The 18,805-nt window shown below is 44.4% G+C and overlaps 1 protein-coding gene across 1 annotated transcript in view; it reads left to right on the forward strand.

Annotated features, from left to right (window-relative positions):
- Positions 1 to 17,560, forward strand: part of KNSTRN (kinetochore localized astrin (SPAG5) binding protein) — a 35,377-nt gene extending 17,817 nt beyond the window's left edge. The window contains exons 5-9 of the mRNA XM_089693035.1: positions 7,302 to 7,401; positions 11,119 to 11,233; positions 11,483 to 11,544; positions 15,916 to 15,990; positions 17,174 to 17,560. Coding sequence (XP_089549161.1) covers positions 7,302 to 7,401; positions 11,119 to 11,233; positions 11,483 to 11,544; positions 15,916 to 15,990; positions 17,174 to 17,305 — 484 coding nt within the window. The 3' untranslated portion in view covers positions 17,306 to 17,560. The remainder of the gene's footprint in view (positions 1 to 7,301; positions 7,402 to 11,118; positions 11,234 to 11,482; positions 11,545 to 15,915; positions 15,991 to 17,173) is intronic.
- Positions 17,561 to 18,805: the final 1,245 nt, after the last annotated feature.

An 18,805-nucleotide genomic window follows, 5' to 3' on the forward strand; every position in this document is an offset into this window, starting at 1 on the left:
TTTTATTAGTTTTAGATGCCCTCAGGAAGGCCCCATTTGGAACCATTGTCAGACTGTATAAAAATTTCTAACCTGTAAAGTGGCCTTTTTGCTGGCCATCATTTCCATTTTTTCCATTTTTTTTTTTTTTTTTTTTTTTTTTTTTTCTAAGCTGTTAGATGTTTGTTAGAATATTTGAGGGTAACCAGAGATTTCAGAAGATCTAGTCCTCTTCTGGTTCTTTTCAGTTGACCCAGGAAGGGTCTTTGTGCTTCAAATAGTTCTATTGCCAGGTGGATTCGTGAAAGTATTGTGTGTGCTTACAAGAGCTTGGGCCACCAGGCACCTTCTAGGGTACGTGCACATTCCACTAGAGCCTTGGCAGCCTATTGGGCGGAGAGGGCAGGTGCTTCATGGGAAGATATCTTCAGAGCAGAAGATTGGTCAAATAACCATGCCTTTGTTAAACACTACCGTGTGGAGCTTTTTCTAGCCAGGACTTGGCGTTTGGAAGGGAAGTTGTACAGGTAATGGTCCCTCCCTAAGGTAGGATTATTTGTTTATCGTCTCATGTAGCCATCCTGGAAGAAGCTTTGGGAAAACCATGGTTACTTACCGGTAACGGTCTTTCCGGGAGTCTTCCAGGACGTTGTGTTTTTTTTTTTTTTTTTTTTTTTCTGTTTTGTTTACCCCTCCCCCCCCACCCAATGTGTTTCCTCACGGTGTGATGGTGGCGGATTGGTGTTGGGTTCTCCCCTCGTGCACTGATTTACTTTTTCCTAGTTACTGAGTATGAGGGGGAGGGGCTGACTTAACTTTTTTGTTAGTATTTTGTTTCTTGTAGACGGCTGAGCCGGTATCTCTCCATGTAGCTGTTCTGGAAGACTCCAGGAAAGACTGTTACTGGCAAGTAACTGAGTTTTCTCTGCTCAAAACTAATAATCCCAAGTCCTGCACTTGGCATACGAGCAAACCCTGCATCCTTTCTACATCCATTTTCACAGTGGCTTGGCCTCGCACTATGGCAAACATATAAAAAATTAGCCTTTCTTCTCCAGCCTAAGATACGTAGTAACTGTCCTGAACTGTTTCCATTTTTCCTTCACTGAGCTGCTCCTCTTTCCCATAAACATCCGCTCCTGGTATTTTTGACCCTGTATTTGTAATAAGGGCTGAAGTAAGTTATACAGTTCTTTTTTGTACATAACATTTACTATTAAACAATTTCTTTATATTTTCTGTAGCAATCGGTGATAAACTTGTCCTACCTATTGATGCAGTGATGAGGAACCCCAAACTTATGGGATTTCAGTAACATTTTGACCTGTCAACTCTACTGAAAACCGTGCCTTTTTTTTTTTTTTTTTTTTTTTGTTTTAGCATGCATTGATTACCTTTCTGCCCAGTGTCCATATAGTACGCATAATGTGGAGAGCTTATTTCCACCATACATATACTATGTGCAGCCTATCTAATAAATTGTTTGGGTACCTCCTCAATGCTGGGCAGACTATCCACACAATCCCTCTACTTCAGCTTCAATTGTAAGCTCCACCCTCCCCCTTAGCCATCCCACAATATTAAAGGCTGGTTGTTGTTGGTCTCTTTTGGCATTGTTATCGAACTGTGCAATGGTTATTGTAGCAAAACGGGACTAAAGATGAGGCATATGGGAAAGCGTCAAACGGAAATCTTTCAATTCAGCTGGTTTGTATCCTTTGTCCATTATGAGTTTTTCTCCCTACGTCTTCTAGGACAGCCACCTGAGACCTAGGGCTCCTCCCTCCGGATCAGGAAACGCACCATCCCCCATGCCTTTAAAAGGCGGGCTTCCGGCCCTCACATCCAGTTTTTTGTGTTTCCTGAGCCGGAAGGATGCACACCGTAGGAGCCAGGGTGATCCTCGCACCCTCAGGAAGGCTGGTCTGGAAGGGTGTTGTGCGGTCTGTACCTCCGTCCCCGGTGCCTTCCACGTGGTGGGGCTGGCATCTGGTGTTGTCCTTCAGGCCCAGGTGGGTAACCGGCGCTGCCGCATGTCACTGGGGCTTTCCCCGATCGTTGCCTCTCCTCTGACCTGGCATTCAGTTGAATGTGCAGGGGAGAGGCGGGACTTCCGGTTGGGCGCGGCCTTGCGTTCCAGGAACCGGAAGTAGTAGGGCGGATGCGCTCCACAGGCCGGAAGTCCGCCAGTGACGTCGGCGCCGGAGACGCGGCTCCCGTCTCCAGAGGCGCAGGCACCACCAGGGGAATTAAAAGCCGGTGGGTGTGCGGAGCGGCGGCGCTGTCTCCACGCCAGGGGGACAATGGAAGCGGGTCCTTCGCAGGCTGACCCCGGTACCGGCTCCTCCCAGGTAAGCTTGGGGAGGCTCCCCTTTATGCTATATCCCTGGGGGGGGGGGTTTAGGAGGTCCCTTAAGTCCCCAAGGTTGTGGGTGTTAAGGCACGCTGCAGTTTTTTCCCCATCACTGGGTGCAGTGGGGGTCCTGGGATATTGTTCCTCTCAGGTGCCTAGTTTTGTTTGTCATTTTTTTTTTTTTCTTTAGACTAAAACACAGGACAGGACCCCAGTACAGGCCCCAAAGAGGAGATGTGCAGTGTGTGCGGCCAAGTTAGGCGCAGGATATGAGAAGCCTTTATGCCGCAACTGCATTGATAGTCTTGTTCGAGACAAATCTCTTACAACATGCCATAAAGTTTTGTCCTCTATTAAGGAGGATATGTCAGCAACTTTTCAGGCGTTTCGGTCCCTTCTTGATAGGGTTCAGTCTCCTTTGGAGATTGGTTTGCAGTCTGCATTGGGGATAGTACCTTCCCGGCAGGTAGTTCCAGAAGAGGAGACAGAGGAAGATGTTCCTAGATCTCGGGCGTCCTCCCAGTTAGGTTCAGGGTCCGAGGATGAGGAAGCCCCCACCTCTTCAGGCTCTAAGTATAGATTGGCCCTAGAGGAGGTGGATGAGCTTTTGAAAGCAACTTATGAGACTCTGGAGATAGAGGAAGAAGTGACCTTGTCGAAGCATGATGTCATGTATCAGGGGCTTCATGCAAAAAAAGCCAGAGTTTTTCCGGTCCATAGTTCCTTGGTTGAGACTATCAGACAGGAGTGAGAGAGCCCGGAGAGGAGGCCCTTCTTTTCCGGTGCCCTAAAGAGGAGATTCCCCTTTGAGGATCCCTCGCAACCCTGGAGTAAGGTTCCAAAGTTGGACGCCCCTTTGTCCAGGATTTCAAAAAGGACGGATCTAGCCTTTGAGGACATGGGGGGGCCTTAAAAGACCCTATGGACAAGAGGGGGGAAGTTTTGTTGCGAAGAGCCTGGGAATCCTCTTCAGTCAGTTTTAAGCCAGCTCTGTCGGCGACTTGGGCTAACCAGCACTCCAAATTTCTGGCTACGCAACTACAAAATCACCTATCGGCAGGAACCTTGAGGCAGCAGATCCTAAAGTCGCTACCGTTGCTTCTGAAAGCAGCAGGGTTTTTGGTGGACGCCTCGGCAGAATCAGTCAAGCTTGCGGCCAAGTCCTCAGCCCTGGTTAACTCCGCTAGGCGAGCGTTGTGGTTAAAGACCTGGGCAGGGGATTCAGCGTCCAAGTTGCGTTTATGCGCATTGCCATTTTTGGGGGATAACCTTTTTGGCCTGGAGGAGGCTCTTGAGCGTATGGCAGATAGGAAAAAGGCCTTCCCAGAGAGTAGAAAAAAGGTCTTTCCTAGGAAAAACTTTCGGCCTAGAACCCAAGTGCTTCCGAATAGAGAGGTTTAGCCAAAAAAGCATTGGGCAGGGCATAAAAACAGAGGCCGGGGAGGGATATTCAATCCTCCTCAGGGACACTACAAGCCCCAATGACTTGGATGGCCCGGTAGGGGGAAGGTTGGGGTCCTTCCTCCCTCAGTGGGCTTCTATATCCCTGAGCCCCTTCATTTGGAGCCTGATTCAGGGAGGCTACAGGATAGAGTTCGAGGACTACCCTCCAAGCAGGTTCTTGGTTACCGATCTTCCCAGGGACCGCAGGAAGTCTCAGGTGTTATGCGGTCTTATAGGGGAATTGGTGGACCAGAGTTCTGGTTCAGGTGCCTCAGAACGAGCGGGGTTCAGGGTGTTACTCACACGTCTTTGTGGTGGGAAAGCCTTCAGGAAAATTCAGGTTAATCCTGAATCTACGCTCCCTAAATCAGGCCCTAAATTACAAACGCTTCAGAATGGAATCAATTCAGTAAAGAATATCCTGTTCCGGGGGGTGCTTCATGGCCACAGTGGACTTGAGAGATGCTTACTTTCACATTCCCATCCATCAGACAAGTCAGAAGTTCCTGAGGTTGGTCATAAGGATAGGGTCGCAGACTTTCCATTGGCAGTTTTGGGCCTTGCCCTTCGGTCTAGCATCGGCCCCCAGGATCTTTACAAAGGTTTTAGCAGAAGCTCTGGTTCCCCTGAGGCCAAGATCAATCTTGGTGGTTCCTTACCTGGACGACTTGCTTTTGGTGGCCGGATCTCGGCAACAGCTGCTTGAGCACCTGGGAGTAGCCCAGAATCTCCTGCAGGGTCTGGGCTGGCTCATCCAGAGGGAAAAGTCGTCTCTTGTACCTGCACAGAGGGTGGTTTACCTAGGGTACAAGATCTCTTCTGTAGAGGAGAAAATTTTTCTTCCACGAGAAAAGATCGAGAAGATGAATCGGGTGTTAGGGTTGCAGTGCAACCTGCCTGTTTCGGTGAGGGAAGTCGCAGGGGCAGTGGGTCTTATGACATCCTGCTTTCCAGCGGTTCCATGGGTGAGATTTCACCAAAGACCGCCCCAGGCCTTCTTGTTAAAGGAATGGGACGGAAATGTCTCAGAGCTGGAGCGGCTGGTCTGGCTTCCGTCCAGAGTCAAGAGATCTCTGTGGTGGTGGTGCGAAAGGAGAGAAACTTGACCAGGGGTCTGGATTGGCGGCCATTGGATCCACTCATTGTAACCACAGACGCCAGCAGTTTTGGTTGGGGAGCTCATCTGCAAGGGAGAACGGCCCAGGGGAGGTGGTCCAGGGAGGACTCCTTAAAGCCCTCAAATCAACGGGAGCTGTTGGAGGTTTTTCAGGCAGGCTTGAAAGGCCTTCATGTGCAGGTTCGTTCAGACAACATGGCAACAGTAGCTTATGTGAACAAATGGGGGACAAGGAGTCCTTTGCTGCAGAGGATCGCAGGCGATATTCTGACCTGGGCAGAACAGAATCTGCGATCAATTTCAGCGGTACACTTGAAGGGTTCTCAGAATTTGCTTGCGGATTTCCTGAGCCGACGGCCACTCTCCCATGACGATTGGTCACTCAACCAAGAGGTATTTCAGGAGTTGGTGTCCAGGTGGGGGAAACCGGAGGTGGATCTTTTTGCGTCACGGGAGAACAGGAGGGTCGACCAGTTCTTTTCCCTAAACTCGCGTGAGCAGAGCTTGGGGATAGACGCTCTGTCGACCACTTGGGATTTCAAGCGGGCCTATGCGTTCCCTCCAATCAGGCTGATTCCGGCGGTCCTGCAAAAATATTTGGGGGGAAAGGTCGGATCTACTCTTGATCGTGCCTTTTTGGCCGAGAAGGCCATGGTTTTCCCTACTGAACAGGCTGGCTTCAGCTTGCCCGTATCCCTTGCCGGAAAGGGCAGATCTGATTGCGCAGGGTCCGCTTTTACATCCGCGAGTCAAGACATTACGGTTGACGGCCTGGTTCTTAAACAGATCCTCAGAGCCAGGGGGTTCTCTGATCAGGTAGTAAAGACTTTGGTGAGCTGTCGCAAGCCGGTAACCAGAGCCATTTATTCTAAGGTCTGGAAAAGATTTACCTCGTGGTGTTCGGACCGACCAGGGCTCCTGGACATTCCGATGGTTTTGGATTTTTTTTCAGGAGAGGGCAGATAGGGGACTCTCGATCAGCACCTTGAAAGTACAGGCTTCTGCTTTGAGTATTTTTTTGCAGTGCTCTTTGCAACAAAATCCCTTCGTAGTTTGATTTTTTTCAGATCTCTCTCCAGGGCTAGGCCTGCTAAGGTGGGAGGTTGTCCGAGTTGGGATCTGTCTCTGGTCCTAAGGGCTTTGGTCCAAGAACCTTTTGAGCCTTTAGAGGAGTCCGCTTTCAAGTTTTTAACCTTAAAAATAGGTTTTTTTTGGTAGCAATCACATCGGCCTGTAGGGTGAGTGAGCTACAAGCGCTCTCTATTAGGGAGCCTTACTTGATCATTCTTAAGGACAGGGTTGTGCTTAGGACTGATCCGGGATTCCTTCCTAAAGTATCCTCCTCTTTTCACAGGTCGCAGGATATTGTTCTGCCGACCTTTTGTTCTTCCTCTGAAGGTAAAGGGGAAGAAAGGCTAGGTTTGCTGGATGTAAAGAGGAGTCTTATAATTTATTTAGACAGGTCCAGGGAATTTAGGAAGTTGGATACCCTTTTTGTTTTGTTTTCAGGACAGAGAAGGGGGTTGGCAGCATCTAAAGCCACGATAGGCAGGTGGATTAGGCTGGCAATTGGGGAATCTTACAAGGTCTTGGGGATTCCACCTCCTTTTGTTAAGGCCCACTCAACTAGATCCTTGGCAGCGTCCAGGGCGGAGAGAGCCGGGGCTTCGCCGGAGGAAATCTGTAAGGCAGCCACTTGGTCGAGGTTTTCTACCTTCGTGAAGCATTATCGATTGGATATCCTGTCAGATAAGGAACAGGCGTTCGGACGCAAGGTCCTCCAGGCGGTGGACTCACCCTAAGGGGGTAAGTTCTCGTTTATCGTCTCAGATGGCTGTCCTGGAAGACGTAGGGAGAAAACCAGAGTTAGACTTACCGGTAACTCCTTTTCTACGAGTCTTCCAGGACAGCCGGTAATTCCCACCCTTCTAATGTACAACCGAGAGAGTTAAGGTTGACTGCATGAAAATGTATTTACCTATATTTGTGTCTTTCAGTGGCTTCCGCTAGTTCTCTTTTAATAACTGGATGTGAGGGCTGGAGGCCCGCCTTTTAAAGGCATGGGGGATGGTGTGTTTCCTGATCCGGAGGGAGGAGCCCTAGGTCTCAGATGGCTGTCCTGGAAGACTCCTAGAAAAGGAGTTACCGGTAAGTCTAACTCTGGTTTGTTTTTTTTTTTTGATTTTATTGCTAAAATTCTTCTTTCTCCTCTAGTTCCCAGCACAGTATATGCATGTGCGCTGAAACTTGAAATTGAATTTAATTTTATGGCACTGTTCTCATCGCTGTATTAATAATTATGCAACTGGGTCATAATAATCATTGATGGTTTATATAATAAAATTAAATATTAGTTATCGCGTTAACCGCTGTGCTTATCACTAAAAAATGTGTATCTGTTTTATACAGGCCAGTAACCCGGTATAAAATGGAATATGAGCTACGAGATCATAATCAGTTATTGGAGGCAGCAAATAGCACTTTACACAGCAAGTTGCTCAGTTCTCAGGTTTGTATAAATATCTCTATATGAGAGGATTGGTAACATTAATGCATAATAAAAGTTTAGAATTTTGTCATATCCCCCAGGGGACCCAATGCACATAGCACTTTTACCCACTGGACTCTGTCCAGTGGCTGTGGAGCAGTGTGGTCTGACAGCTTACCTCACCGCTATCTGACCATGTTGAACATAAGAGACAGATCTGTCATTTCCTCTGACAGTGCACAGAGAAGAGGGGAGTTCAAAACTGTGCACACAGAGCCAGCACATCCTCTACCTTTTCCAGTACTACCAGGATGAACTTCTACAGCCCTCAGTCTCCTGTGAAGCCCTGTGTCTTCTCTGCTGACTTTGTTCTACTGAAAGGGAAAAGCTAATGATCCCACACCTGAGCCTGATCCCCCGACCTGAGCCAGCCCATGTTGCCACCTGACTTTTAGAGGGCAGTACACTTGTAACTACCAGCTTGTGTTGTGAATGACTGGTCTCTAATGTAGTAGACGACTGTTTGTTGTTGTGGGTTTGTGTTTTTGTGAATGATCATCACTGTTCTCCAGAGTGGTCATTCACCACAACATAAAATGACAGGTTCTTCTGCATTGTCCTGTGAGATAGTCAGGTGTGGGATCAATAAATATCTCACATTTCTTCTTGAGAATGTTCCCTCTTAAGTATTCTGTTGACAAGTGTTTTGAAGCCCTCTTTAAAGGCCTTATCCTTATAGGTTCTTCCCTGCAGCCAGCAATTGCTTGCATGTCTATTTGTCAGAATATTACTAACTGTTTTAGGAGACATTCTCCTGATGTCTTTTCATGCCTCTTCACCAATTAGCTGTTGCCTTCATTCCTCTTATTTTGTCTTTTAATGATTTTGAGAATTTTCATTTCACACGTTTCTAGTATCCCTCTAATCTCTTTGCAAATGCACAGGATTTTGTAACTAAATGTTTGGTTTGCTGAACATGCTTGTAAGAAACGTCTTCATTGCATGCTTTTTGATCGTGAATGCCAGATGTTTCTATCCCGCTTATGGTTATTCTACAAACCCAGGACATTCGTTTCACGAGTTACTTAACCTCCTACTGTGACTTCCCAGCCAATACCTTCTCTGCCAATGTCCAAAGGACAAATCAGGTTTGAAGGAACAGAATAATCAACTTTTCCAAAGTCCGCCCTCCTGCTCTCAGTCTGGAGTGCCTTGGGCTAATATTTGATATCCTAAGCCAGAATCTTCCTCCCTCAGATCTTAACGTCCAACTCCCAGACCCTCAGGTCACAACAAAGCCTCTCAATTTGCTTCAGCATGAAGGTTCTGGACCTCATGGTGGACCTCTTTCAAGCCAGTTCTCCATTGCTGAGGTTCACTTCAGACCTCTCCAGTCCAACATCCTCAAGACAAAGAACAAGCAGACCCAATCTCTGTATCACCCAATGATTCTGTCAAGTCAAGCAAAGATCTCATTGACCTGGTAGATCTCTAATACTGCCTTTTGGAGTTGTGGAAGTCATTCCTTCATGGGACTTGGACTGTGGTAACGACAGATGTGAGTCTTCCAGGCTGTGGCAAGGTTTACAATTTCCTACCTGTTCAGGGGAAATGGTCCCCACAGGAGTCAAAACTACCCATCAACATTTTGAAATGAGAGCAATCGGACTCTGACTGGGTGACCTTGTAAGAGGTCCAATATTGTAGAGTACAATTGCGCAATTTTAAAGCAGTAGCATATATAAATCAAGGGAGCACCGAACTCTTATCAGCCCTGAAAGAAACTGGGTCTAAAACTCCCATGGGGAGAAACTTTCTTGGCCATCCGGATTCTAGGAGTGAATAACTGGCTGATTTGAATTTCAGTCTGGCCTTGACTAGTATCTAGCCCTGAGTACCCTCCAGGGACAGATTTCTTCCTTTTATCCATACTTTTCTTTTAGAAACCTCTTGTCTTGGAATCCCGTATCGGGACATTTGTACTGGGAATTGCTGATATATTTCCCCCATCTTGATCTTCTGTTGTATCTTGGGATTTCAACCTGGTGCTCTCTGCTTTTCAGAGACCCCCACCCCCCTCCCTGAACTGATTTTAGAGACCATTCCTTTTGGATGACCTCACCTTTAAAGTAGTTTTGCTTGATTTCCAACACTTCTATTAGGCATGTTTCTGAGTTAGCATCTCTTGTAAAAAGCCTTTTCTTGTTTAACACAGAGACCGGGCACTTTGGAGACCAAAACCTTCCTTTTTTTACCAAAAGGTGGTCTTCTCTTTCCACCTCAATGAAGTCTTCTCTCTGTCCTGCCACAAAACATAACAAAATTACCCTATATTGCCTGGATGTGGTCAGGGTCTACTTCACTGCTACAGTTTCTATTCACAAAATGAGTTCCCCTCTTTGTACTGCCCATGGGCCTTTGTAAAGGACACCCTGCTTCCCACCCCACCATTGCCAGGTGGATCAGACCGCTAATTTCCAGGGCCTTTGAGTTCAAGGTAAAGGACAGGGTTATATGAGTATACTCTAGGGGCAGCTATAGCAAAAGTTGTTGTGTGTGGTGTTTGGTTTTTTTTTTTTTTTGTTTTGTTTTTTTTCAGTGTACTGACGTTAGTTTTTTGAGGTTACAAGACCCCACTGTAATGAGCGAATTGGTAAATTGCAACAGCTGGTCGTGTGGGTTTTTTTTTTTATTTTTTTGAATGTTAAGTCACACGTCTATTTATTTATGCTTTTTTAGTAAAGTGGAATTCCAGCCTAATTCTGACTATGCTTGAAAATGTTCCCTCCCACTCCTGCCTAATCTGTATAACAAAAGTGGATATTTACCTATTTTAGTCTACTCCAGTCATGTGATCCTGCTGTGCCATTTTTCCAGTATTGGTGAGAGGCGGCTGCATGGGAGGGAAGGGAACACCAACAATCGCTGGTCTATGGGAGCCTATGATTAATGTTGCGGCTCCCGGAATTGTCAGCCATTGTCAAGCTCTTCCATGCAGCTGCTGCTCACGGACACAGGCGATCGTTTTGACTGGACCAAAGTAGACTTAAAAAAAAGTAGGTATACACTTTGTACGTTTTTTTAAATTAAAAAAAAAATACATAGATGAGATCAATATTATACAGGAAATATTTACAATACACCCAGCAGCCAAAAAGCATTAGTGACCAATCATAATAAAAGCAGTGCTATTAAAGATGTTAAAATGATGTATACTAGTGCATGTTTTGGGCAATAAAGCACATCCATTTTTTTTTTTTTTTTTCTCTAAACAGATGACTCTCAGACTATAGACGATATGCCAAGGGATCAATATCTTTATTGTAGAGGGAAGAGGAGGGAAAAGGGGAAAAGGGTGGGGTATAAGAACTGTCAGGCCAGAGGTCTGAAAGAAGAATCTCTAAAGATCTAGGGATATGAACCATTCTCACTAGAGTCCTGCCATGGAATAGATATTAGTCTGGTCTGTATCTTGGTACCATCTTCCATATGGTGGATCTAGTTTATTCCACACATCTGTACCACAGTGGAGAATTTCTTTTCTCCCTTCCCCAGTGTGTGTGGCAAGAATTGTATGAGTTGCTGTAAGGAAATGTTGAAATTGATTCCTTTTTGATTGATAAAAAAAAAATAGCTAGTGAGATGGAAACAGTTTAGTTTTTTGTGTGGTGGTTTTTTTTTTTTTTTTCTTTTTTCAAATCTGATTTCTTACTAATTTTGTTGTACTCTTTTGGACAGCGTACAATTCAAGAGATGTCGGAAAAACAGGAGACCATGCAAGAAGAGTTGAAGGATTTAAAACGGCATTTGGAGAAAACTCAAATTATTTTAGAAGGTCGAAACATTGACCCAGGTAATATATAGGTAGAAGATAGTGTATTAATGTGTGAGTGAAGTGTAGAAATCTAAGCGGAGTGTGCTTGTAATCTGTACACCGGTATTGTGATTTTATTTAATTTTTTTTATAGCAGCATACAATACAGCTGGCACTTTATGCTAAAATATTAACGTTTAATGCATGACTCGGGCTGTTCCATGTGCCATTGTTTATGCCGCTGAAAATGTCAGTAATTAGATATAAGGAATTTTTCTTTCCCTTTAGTTTCAGGTGAACAAATCTTAGCTGATGCAGAAGAAACACAAAAGATCAGAAAAGAGACCAAAGTAAGATCTTGAGATCTAAAAAACAAACAATTTGCATTTTTTTCAGTGAAACCATAAAAATGGCATTTGCATAGATTTTGTCATTTATGCAAAATTTTATAAAATTATGACCCCAGAACTCTTGCCATAATGTACATGTATGGCAGATGTGCCTGACGCAGTGGCTTCATCCAGTAATGCAGCATCTGTGTTTTCCCTCATTGCTTTGTCTCTGGATTCTTATTTGTCTTTCCACATCTGGATTCTTCGCAATCTTGATTGGCTAATCAGGCATGGTGTAACTCAGGTGTTATGGCAGAAGAGGCATAGAATTTTTTTACCATAACACCGAGCTATTTTTATATTTTTTTAAGCTATGTAAGTTCCACTAGAAGTGCATTTGAATGTTGCTTAGGTTTTGTTAGAGGTGGTTACCACATTAGTTTATACTTTTTAAAAATCATGACATCATAATATTTTAAACAGGATGTTTAATTGAGCCAAGAACCATTCAGTTTTCCCTTTTTTACTTGCTTTAGTACAATCTAGAAACTTGTTTAATAAATAGCAGATAAGACGGGGTGTTTTTTGTCATTTTTTTAGTTTTTAGAGAATAGCTTTTTTAAGTACACTATATTGCCAAACGTATTGGGACGCCTGCCTTTACATGCGCATGAAATTTAATGGCATCCCAGTCTTAGTCTTTAGGGTTCAATATTGAATTGACCCCACCCTTTGCAGCTATAACAGCTTCAACTCTTCTGGGAAGGCCGTCCACAAGGTTTAGGAGTGTGTCTATGGGAAGGTTTAACCATTCTTCCAGAAGCATGTTTGTGAGGTCAGGCACTGATGTTGGACGAGAAGGCCTGGCTCACAGTCTCCACTCTAATTCATCCCAAAGGTGTTCTATTGAGTTGAGGTCAGGACTCAACAGTCAAGTTCCTTCTTCCCAAACTCGCTCATCCGTGTCTCTAGGGACCTTGCTTTGTGCACTGGTGCGCAGTCATGTTGGAACAGGAAGGAGCCATCCCCAAACTGTTCCCACAAATATGGGAGCATGAAGTTGTCCAAAATGTCTTGGTATGCTGACGCCTTAAGAGTTCCCTTCACTGGAACTAGGGGGCCAAGCCCAACCGCATACCATAATCTCCTCTCCACCAAACTTTACACTTGGTACAATGCAGTCAGGCAAGTACTGCTCTCCTGGCAACTGCCAAACACATCCATCTGATTGTCAGAAAAGTGTGATTCGTCACTCCAGAGAACATGTCTCCACTGCTCTAGGGCCCAGTGGTGGCGTGCTTTACACCACTGCATCCGACGCTTTGCATTGCACTTGGTGATGTAAGGCTTGGATGCAACTGCTCGGCCATGGAAACACATTCCATGAAGCTCTCTAAGCACGGTTTTTGTGCTAATCTGAAGGCCACAGGAAGTGTGGAGGTCTTTAACTATTGACTCTGCAGACAGTTGGCGACTTATTGTGCATGCTGTTATTCCCAGTTGCTTCCACTTTGTTATAATACCACTAACAGTTGACTGGAATATTTAGTAGCAAGGAAATGTCACGGATGGACTTATTGCACAGGTGGCAACCTATCACGGTACCACACTTAAGGTCACGGAGCTGCTGAGAGTGATTCATTCTTTCACAAATGTTTATAGAAGCAGTCTGCATCCCTAGGTGCTTGAATTTGTAAACCTGTGGCCATGGAGGTGATGGGACGCACCTCCACATCACTGGAATCAGGTGTTCCAAATACTTTTGGCAATATAGTGTATGTAGTTCTATCCCTGTAGGGGCAGATGGAAATAACCTGGTTCTTCCAAAAAAGTACCGAGGCTGCCCCACCTCCAAAACACCAGGCCATTCATACCAGATCAAATAACATTAGAGCAGGTCTCCAAACTTTCTTAGCAAAGAGCCAGATTACTGCCCTTTGGCGAGGGGGGGGGGGGGGGGGGGTCAGCAGTAATTGAATATCCTGGTTTCATTGGGATCAAACAATTGGGGGTCAGAGAGTAAGCACGTCACATAGCATCAGTGGGAGAAGGAATAGTGCCCCATCCTTGGTGTCAGTGGGAGGAATATTGCGCCATCCTTGGTGGAGGAATAGTGCTCCAATCTTGGTTTCATTGGGAGGAATAGTGCTCCAGCCTTGGTGTCAGTGAGTAATAGAACCCCATCATTAGTAGTAACAGGAGGTATAGTGCCTCATCATTGGTATCAATGGAGAGAATGGTAGCTTGATTCAGTAGAAGAAATAGTGCTCTTAGGGCCACAGGTTGGAGACCACTGTCCTTCCTTTTTTTTTTTTTATTTGCTTGAAGACTCTAACAGTAGAGGGGTTTAGGTCACGGGATACTCCAAAACAATATGTAACAGTAATGGTGGACAAATTTCTCTCTAATCTTCCAACAACTTTCTTGAGGTAACAGGGAATAGCCAGTATATTAAGGTCCTTAATACAGCAATCCATACAGCAACCTGTGGCACTTCGTTCCTTTACAACACCGTCACAGCACACATCCACAGAAAGGTCTATACTCACAATGTCCCAGAAGCCTAGGGGCAGCAGCAACCCCCTAGAGGCTTGGAACCCTCCTGAGGAAAAAACACTAACCCAGAGCTTCCCAAACATCTCCTCCCCAGCCACCTTCTGGATGTCTACTTCCAGGGATTGGCTGGGACACAAATATTCATACTGGTGTACCACTACCCCTCACAGGGGCTGCTTGCTAATGCTTGCCCCCCAGTGGTTGTCCTGACCTTGAAAGCCTTCTGCCACAGTGTTCAGACCTATTTCAACAGTATGAAAAAATAATGCAGGGGACTTTAACGCCTCTATATTGGGTTTGGTCAAAAGAGTAGACCACAGAATGAAGGTACATTGCCAGTTAATGCATAGAAGAAAAATACTGTTAAAATGGAAATGACCAAATGGCAATGGTTAACAGATTATATGGTCACAAATGGTACATGTAACTGCAACAGCAGCATCAGGAGGGGGGATAAAAGGCTTGACTTGTCTGCTTTCTCTGGGTTGCTGGTGTCTCAATAGGGAATGCAAAGAATGGTTTTTGAAGAAAAAAAATATACACACACCGGCATAAATTTGTATCGATATATAGAAGTAATAGTAACGCTGGTGTCTTCTGCTAGCAGTGGTGGGGCCCATATACAGTAGTAATGGTAATTCAATGACAATAACAGGCTGTGGTAAATCCTCAAAGCAAAGATTTCTTGGTCCTGAGGTGTAAAGGTGTGTGAATGTAGTGTCTCTAGAATGTTGCCCGAAAGCAGCTGGGCATCCACCTGCTCACCAATCCCATGGATAGCACAGGCTCTTGGCTGTTAGCAGAGCAGATCCAAGCTGGAAGGCTGTCAGGCAGTAACTCTGCACTTCTCTGCAAACAGGAAGTGATGTAGCAGTCCTATACTGTACTAGGGGGGGAAAAGATTAACTGTAGTCTCATCTGGGGGCAGCAAAGTGACTAAATGGTTAGCACTTCTGCCTGGTAGTACCAGGGTCATTGGTTCAAATCCCAACCATGGCACCACCTGCCTGGAGTTTGCACATTCTCCCTGTGCCTGCGTGGGTGTCCTCCAGGTACTCTGGTTTCCACCCACACTCCAAAGACATGCTGGTAGGTTAATTGGATCCTGTCTAAATTATCCCTAGTATGTGTATGCATGAATGTAAGTTAGGGACCTTAGATTGTACACCCCTTGAGGGTTAGGGACTGATGTAAATATAGCGCTGTCATTTTTTGCAATGATATAAAAGTACCTGTAATCTGTAAATGTCTCTGTAGGGCATAATGATATAGCCAGCACCTGATTACACTGGTCATCTGCATCTATCTCCCTGCCCTATATGCTGGTGGGAGAAATCAAACACCCAGCTTGGGAAACCCTGAACAAAAACGTCAATCGCTATTTTGTTATATAGTTTAGATAACGGCCTTATACAAAATACACTTTTTTATATTTTGTCTTAAACATTCATGACAGTGGGGCTGATTTAAAGCGGTAGACCCTCTTAATTGAACAAAGTGGAAAAATTACTGTACAAAAGAGGCTGTGAATAGCCAATGATGGGGAAAGTAGAAAACTCTTGCATGTTTTAAATTGGACACAACTTTGTTCACCTAAAATGAATACTCACTGGCAGTCTCTATTTCTCCAGAAAAGCAACGTGTGTGTGTGTGTGTGTGTGTGTGTGTGTGTGTGTGTGTGTGTGTGTGTTCTTGGTGCTCTTAATTGAGGCAAGTATACACTATAAAGGTGTATGCTTTGTTCATATTTCATGACTGAGGTTTACAACCACGTTAAGTGTGTGTACACATTCATAGTAACTTTTTTTTTTTTTTTTTTTTTTTCTTTTTCAGACTGCCACAGAGAATCTTGTAAAAGAACTTAAGCTTTTTACCTTGATGACCAAAGAACAGAAAAAGCTTGTCCAGGTGTGTTTTTTCGCAAGTAGATATGAACGCTCATCAAAATTCCATCTATAACTAGCTTGTTACAATGTCTCCTATAAATTAGTCGATGCAGCAATAAAATCATGTAGAAAATCTGTGTCACATGCTCAAATAGTAGAGATCCTTTCATGTTGCAGCTGGATGCAGCACAAATGAAAGCATGGAAAAGATTTCTCCCCGATATGAAGATAAGGGTTTGGTAGGATTGAGTTGATCAAAGATTCAAGAATCTAGATATATTTTTTTTTTATTATATTGGCAAATACACTTGTGATATTTTGAAGGAAGGGGTGCCAGCTTCATTTAAAGGTTATGTTCACCATTATGAAAAATAAATGCACATTTTTAAATATTTTTGCAAGGAAAATGTGCAGGGTTTTTTTTTTCCTTCCCCCTCAGCCTGCAAAGCATTGCACTTGTAATCTCTGTATTGCAGTGCCAGGCCCTTCAAACTCTTCTCCAGCGCTGTACAGGTTTTTAGGTTTGAGAGCTGGAGGAAGTGTGAATGAACTACAAGTGTGGTGGTCACCAAACTTGTATTCTATTGAACTAAAAGTTTGTCTGCCAAGGTGGTAGGTTGGACTTGTAGTTCGTTCACAGATCTCTGTAACTAAATGATGCGGCTGTGCAGGCAGAACCCTACACGGCCACGCTGATTTCATATTTGACAACTGCTGTTGGGGAGATGTCACTGGGTGGAGACCACTTTGGAGGTGGGAGGGTTGCTTGGCAGCATGTTAAATGTTACACCCTAAATGCAGGGGTAGCATGTGACCTGTAGTTTAAAGTTGGAGTTGGCCTTTAAAAGCTACTTAAACGGTAGCATAAACAGTGAAGATTAGTGGGGCAGGGTGGTGAATTTTCTACATCCCTTCCACTTCTAATTGAAAGCAAGTCTGTTTTACAACAAACCTGAAGTGTTGACTATTTGCTTTATAAGAAACTGTACCTCCCTTTTTGGCTGAGCGTCAGGGACTGGTCTTTTGCTCAGAGGAGTGTCAGAATAGGTAAGTATATCTATGCTTTCTGAACCCCTGGGCAAAAATGAGCATTTAACCCACGCAATGCAGGCACAGCTGCACTGCATGGGAATATAACATTTTGCCTGGATTTCCTCTTTAAATACTTACTGCTGCCTTACTCTTCAAATTATATCTTTTGGCAGACTGTCAATGCAAAGTGGAAGGAGGCTGAAGAGGGAAGGAATCGGTTTCTAGAGGAGCAGAAAGCTTTCCAGAGTGACATGGAAAATTTCAGATCAAACCTTGAGGAGATGGAGAGGTATCTTGACTTGTGAAAGGACATGTCCTTGAAAACAAAAAGGTGGAAAGAATATACAGGAAATCAGTACAGCATTGCATTTGCAATGGAATGAGGGTGCAAGTCCCCAGGGCATGCACCTTTTTTATAATAATTTGAAAAGGAAACCTGAATTAAACCTTTAAAGGTTATGAAAGCTTCAGTATTTATTTCAAAATATATTTGCTGTCACACTTTTTTTTTTTTAGGTTTGTTTACTAATTTTGATTTAATAAAGTAATAATAAATTGGATAATAGTGGGTTTTGGCTTTTTATTGTCTGCTTGTTACAACCTGCACATTTGGTGTTGGATTTTCCTCTCATTCTTAGTGTAGTTGTCCGCGCTTTTTTTTTTTTTTTTAAGTGGTTTTAAACCTCTGAAATAAAGCATATCCCTCTACAGTGTGTATTAGCCTCAATCCAAAGCACTGTGTGAATTTGCCTTAATGTTCTCTCCCCTCTGCCAACTGTACTAGTCATTTCTGACAGGTTATCTTGACACCAGAGTGCCAGAAGATGGCCCTAACCCCCCCATATGCACACAGAAGGTGGTTGACAGCCCCAACTGTACATGTTTTCCTGTGAGGGTGTGTCCTTTTTTCATCACTCAGGTCTTAGATTACACTTTGGTCTCCTATGCTATGCAGTTTGTGGTCAGATCCCTGCCCCCTACCTGCTGAAGCTGGGACATGGTGTTTGAGCTGTGTGTTTTTAGAAGGCTCTAGAGGAGAGAGCTGCAGATAAACACCTACAACTTATGTGGGAGGATTCATTTCAGTGTCTCACCTGAGGCTAGTCACTTCAGTAGATATATGTAAGGGTTTACAACCACTTTAAAATCCTCCTGAATGTAGCATATATGCATAGCTGGTATACTTGCCTTCATCCCTGCTCCCAAGTGGTCTTGCATGCCACTGCAGTCTTTGCAAGAAGAACATTCCAGCCACATGCTGTCCCAGTGCACTTGCATGTAGTGGCCCCATTCATTCCTTTGGATGGTATGTACTCATGGTGATCCCCCCCCCAACTATCTATAGGAGTACAGGCCATTAAAAAAAAGATGGAGGCCACAGTGTGTAGTAGGCACAGCAGCTGGCTGGGATGTTTTTCTTCAAATGCACCAGGATTTCCATATTTCCTTCTGAATTTGCCTCTAAACACACACTCTGGCCAAATACTGTGTGAAGTCAACCAGCAAACTTTTCCACGTCAGTGTCTCAGAATTGTTCAAACCATGGAAGGTCTGAAAAAGCAGTCTGCATATTTTCTCATTACAGACCTCCTTTTTTAAAACTCCAACCATGTTTGTTCATGATACAATGGGGAATGATTGGCAACCTACAGTATGTCAGATCTTAAATGTTCAATAAAAGTATACCAGCAAGGTGTATCCACAGGCCCTTCCTTTGTAGAGTGACAACGCTTAGGTGTTCATCTCAGGTGCAGTATTGTCACATCTTTCTGCATGCCTCTGAGTTGTACCACAAGTAGTGTGCT

This window comes from Staurois parvus, unplaced genomic scaffold, assembly GCF_062004578.1.
Source record: "Staurois parvus isolate SC_StPar_1 unplaced genomic scaffold, SC_StPar_1.0 ptg000610l, whole genome shotgun sequence".
In the NCBI taxonomy this organism is placed as follows: domain Eukaryota; kingdom Metazoa; phylum Chordata; class Amphibia; order Anura; family Ranidae; genus Staurois; species Staurois parvus.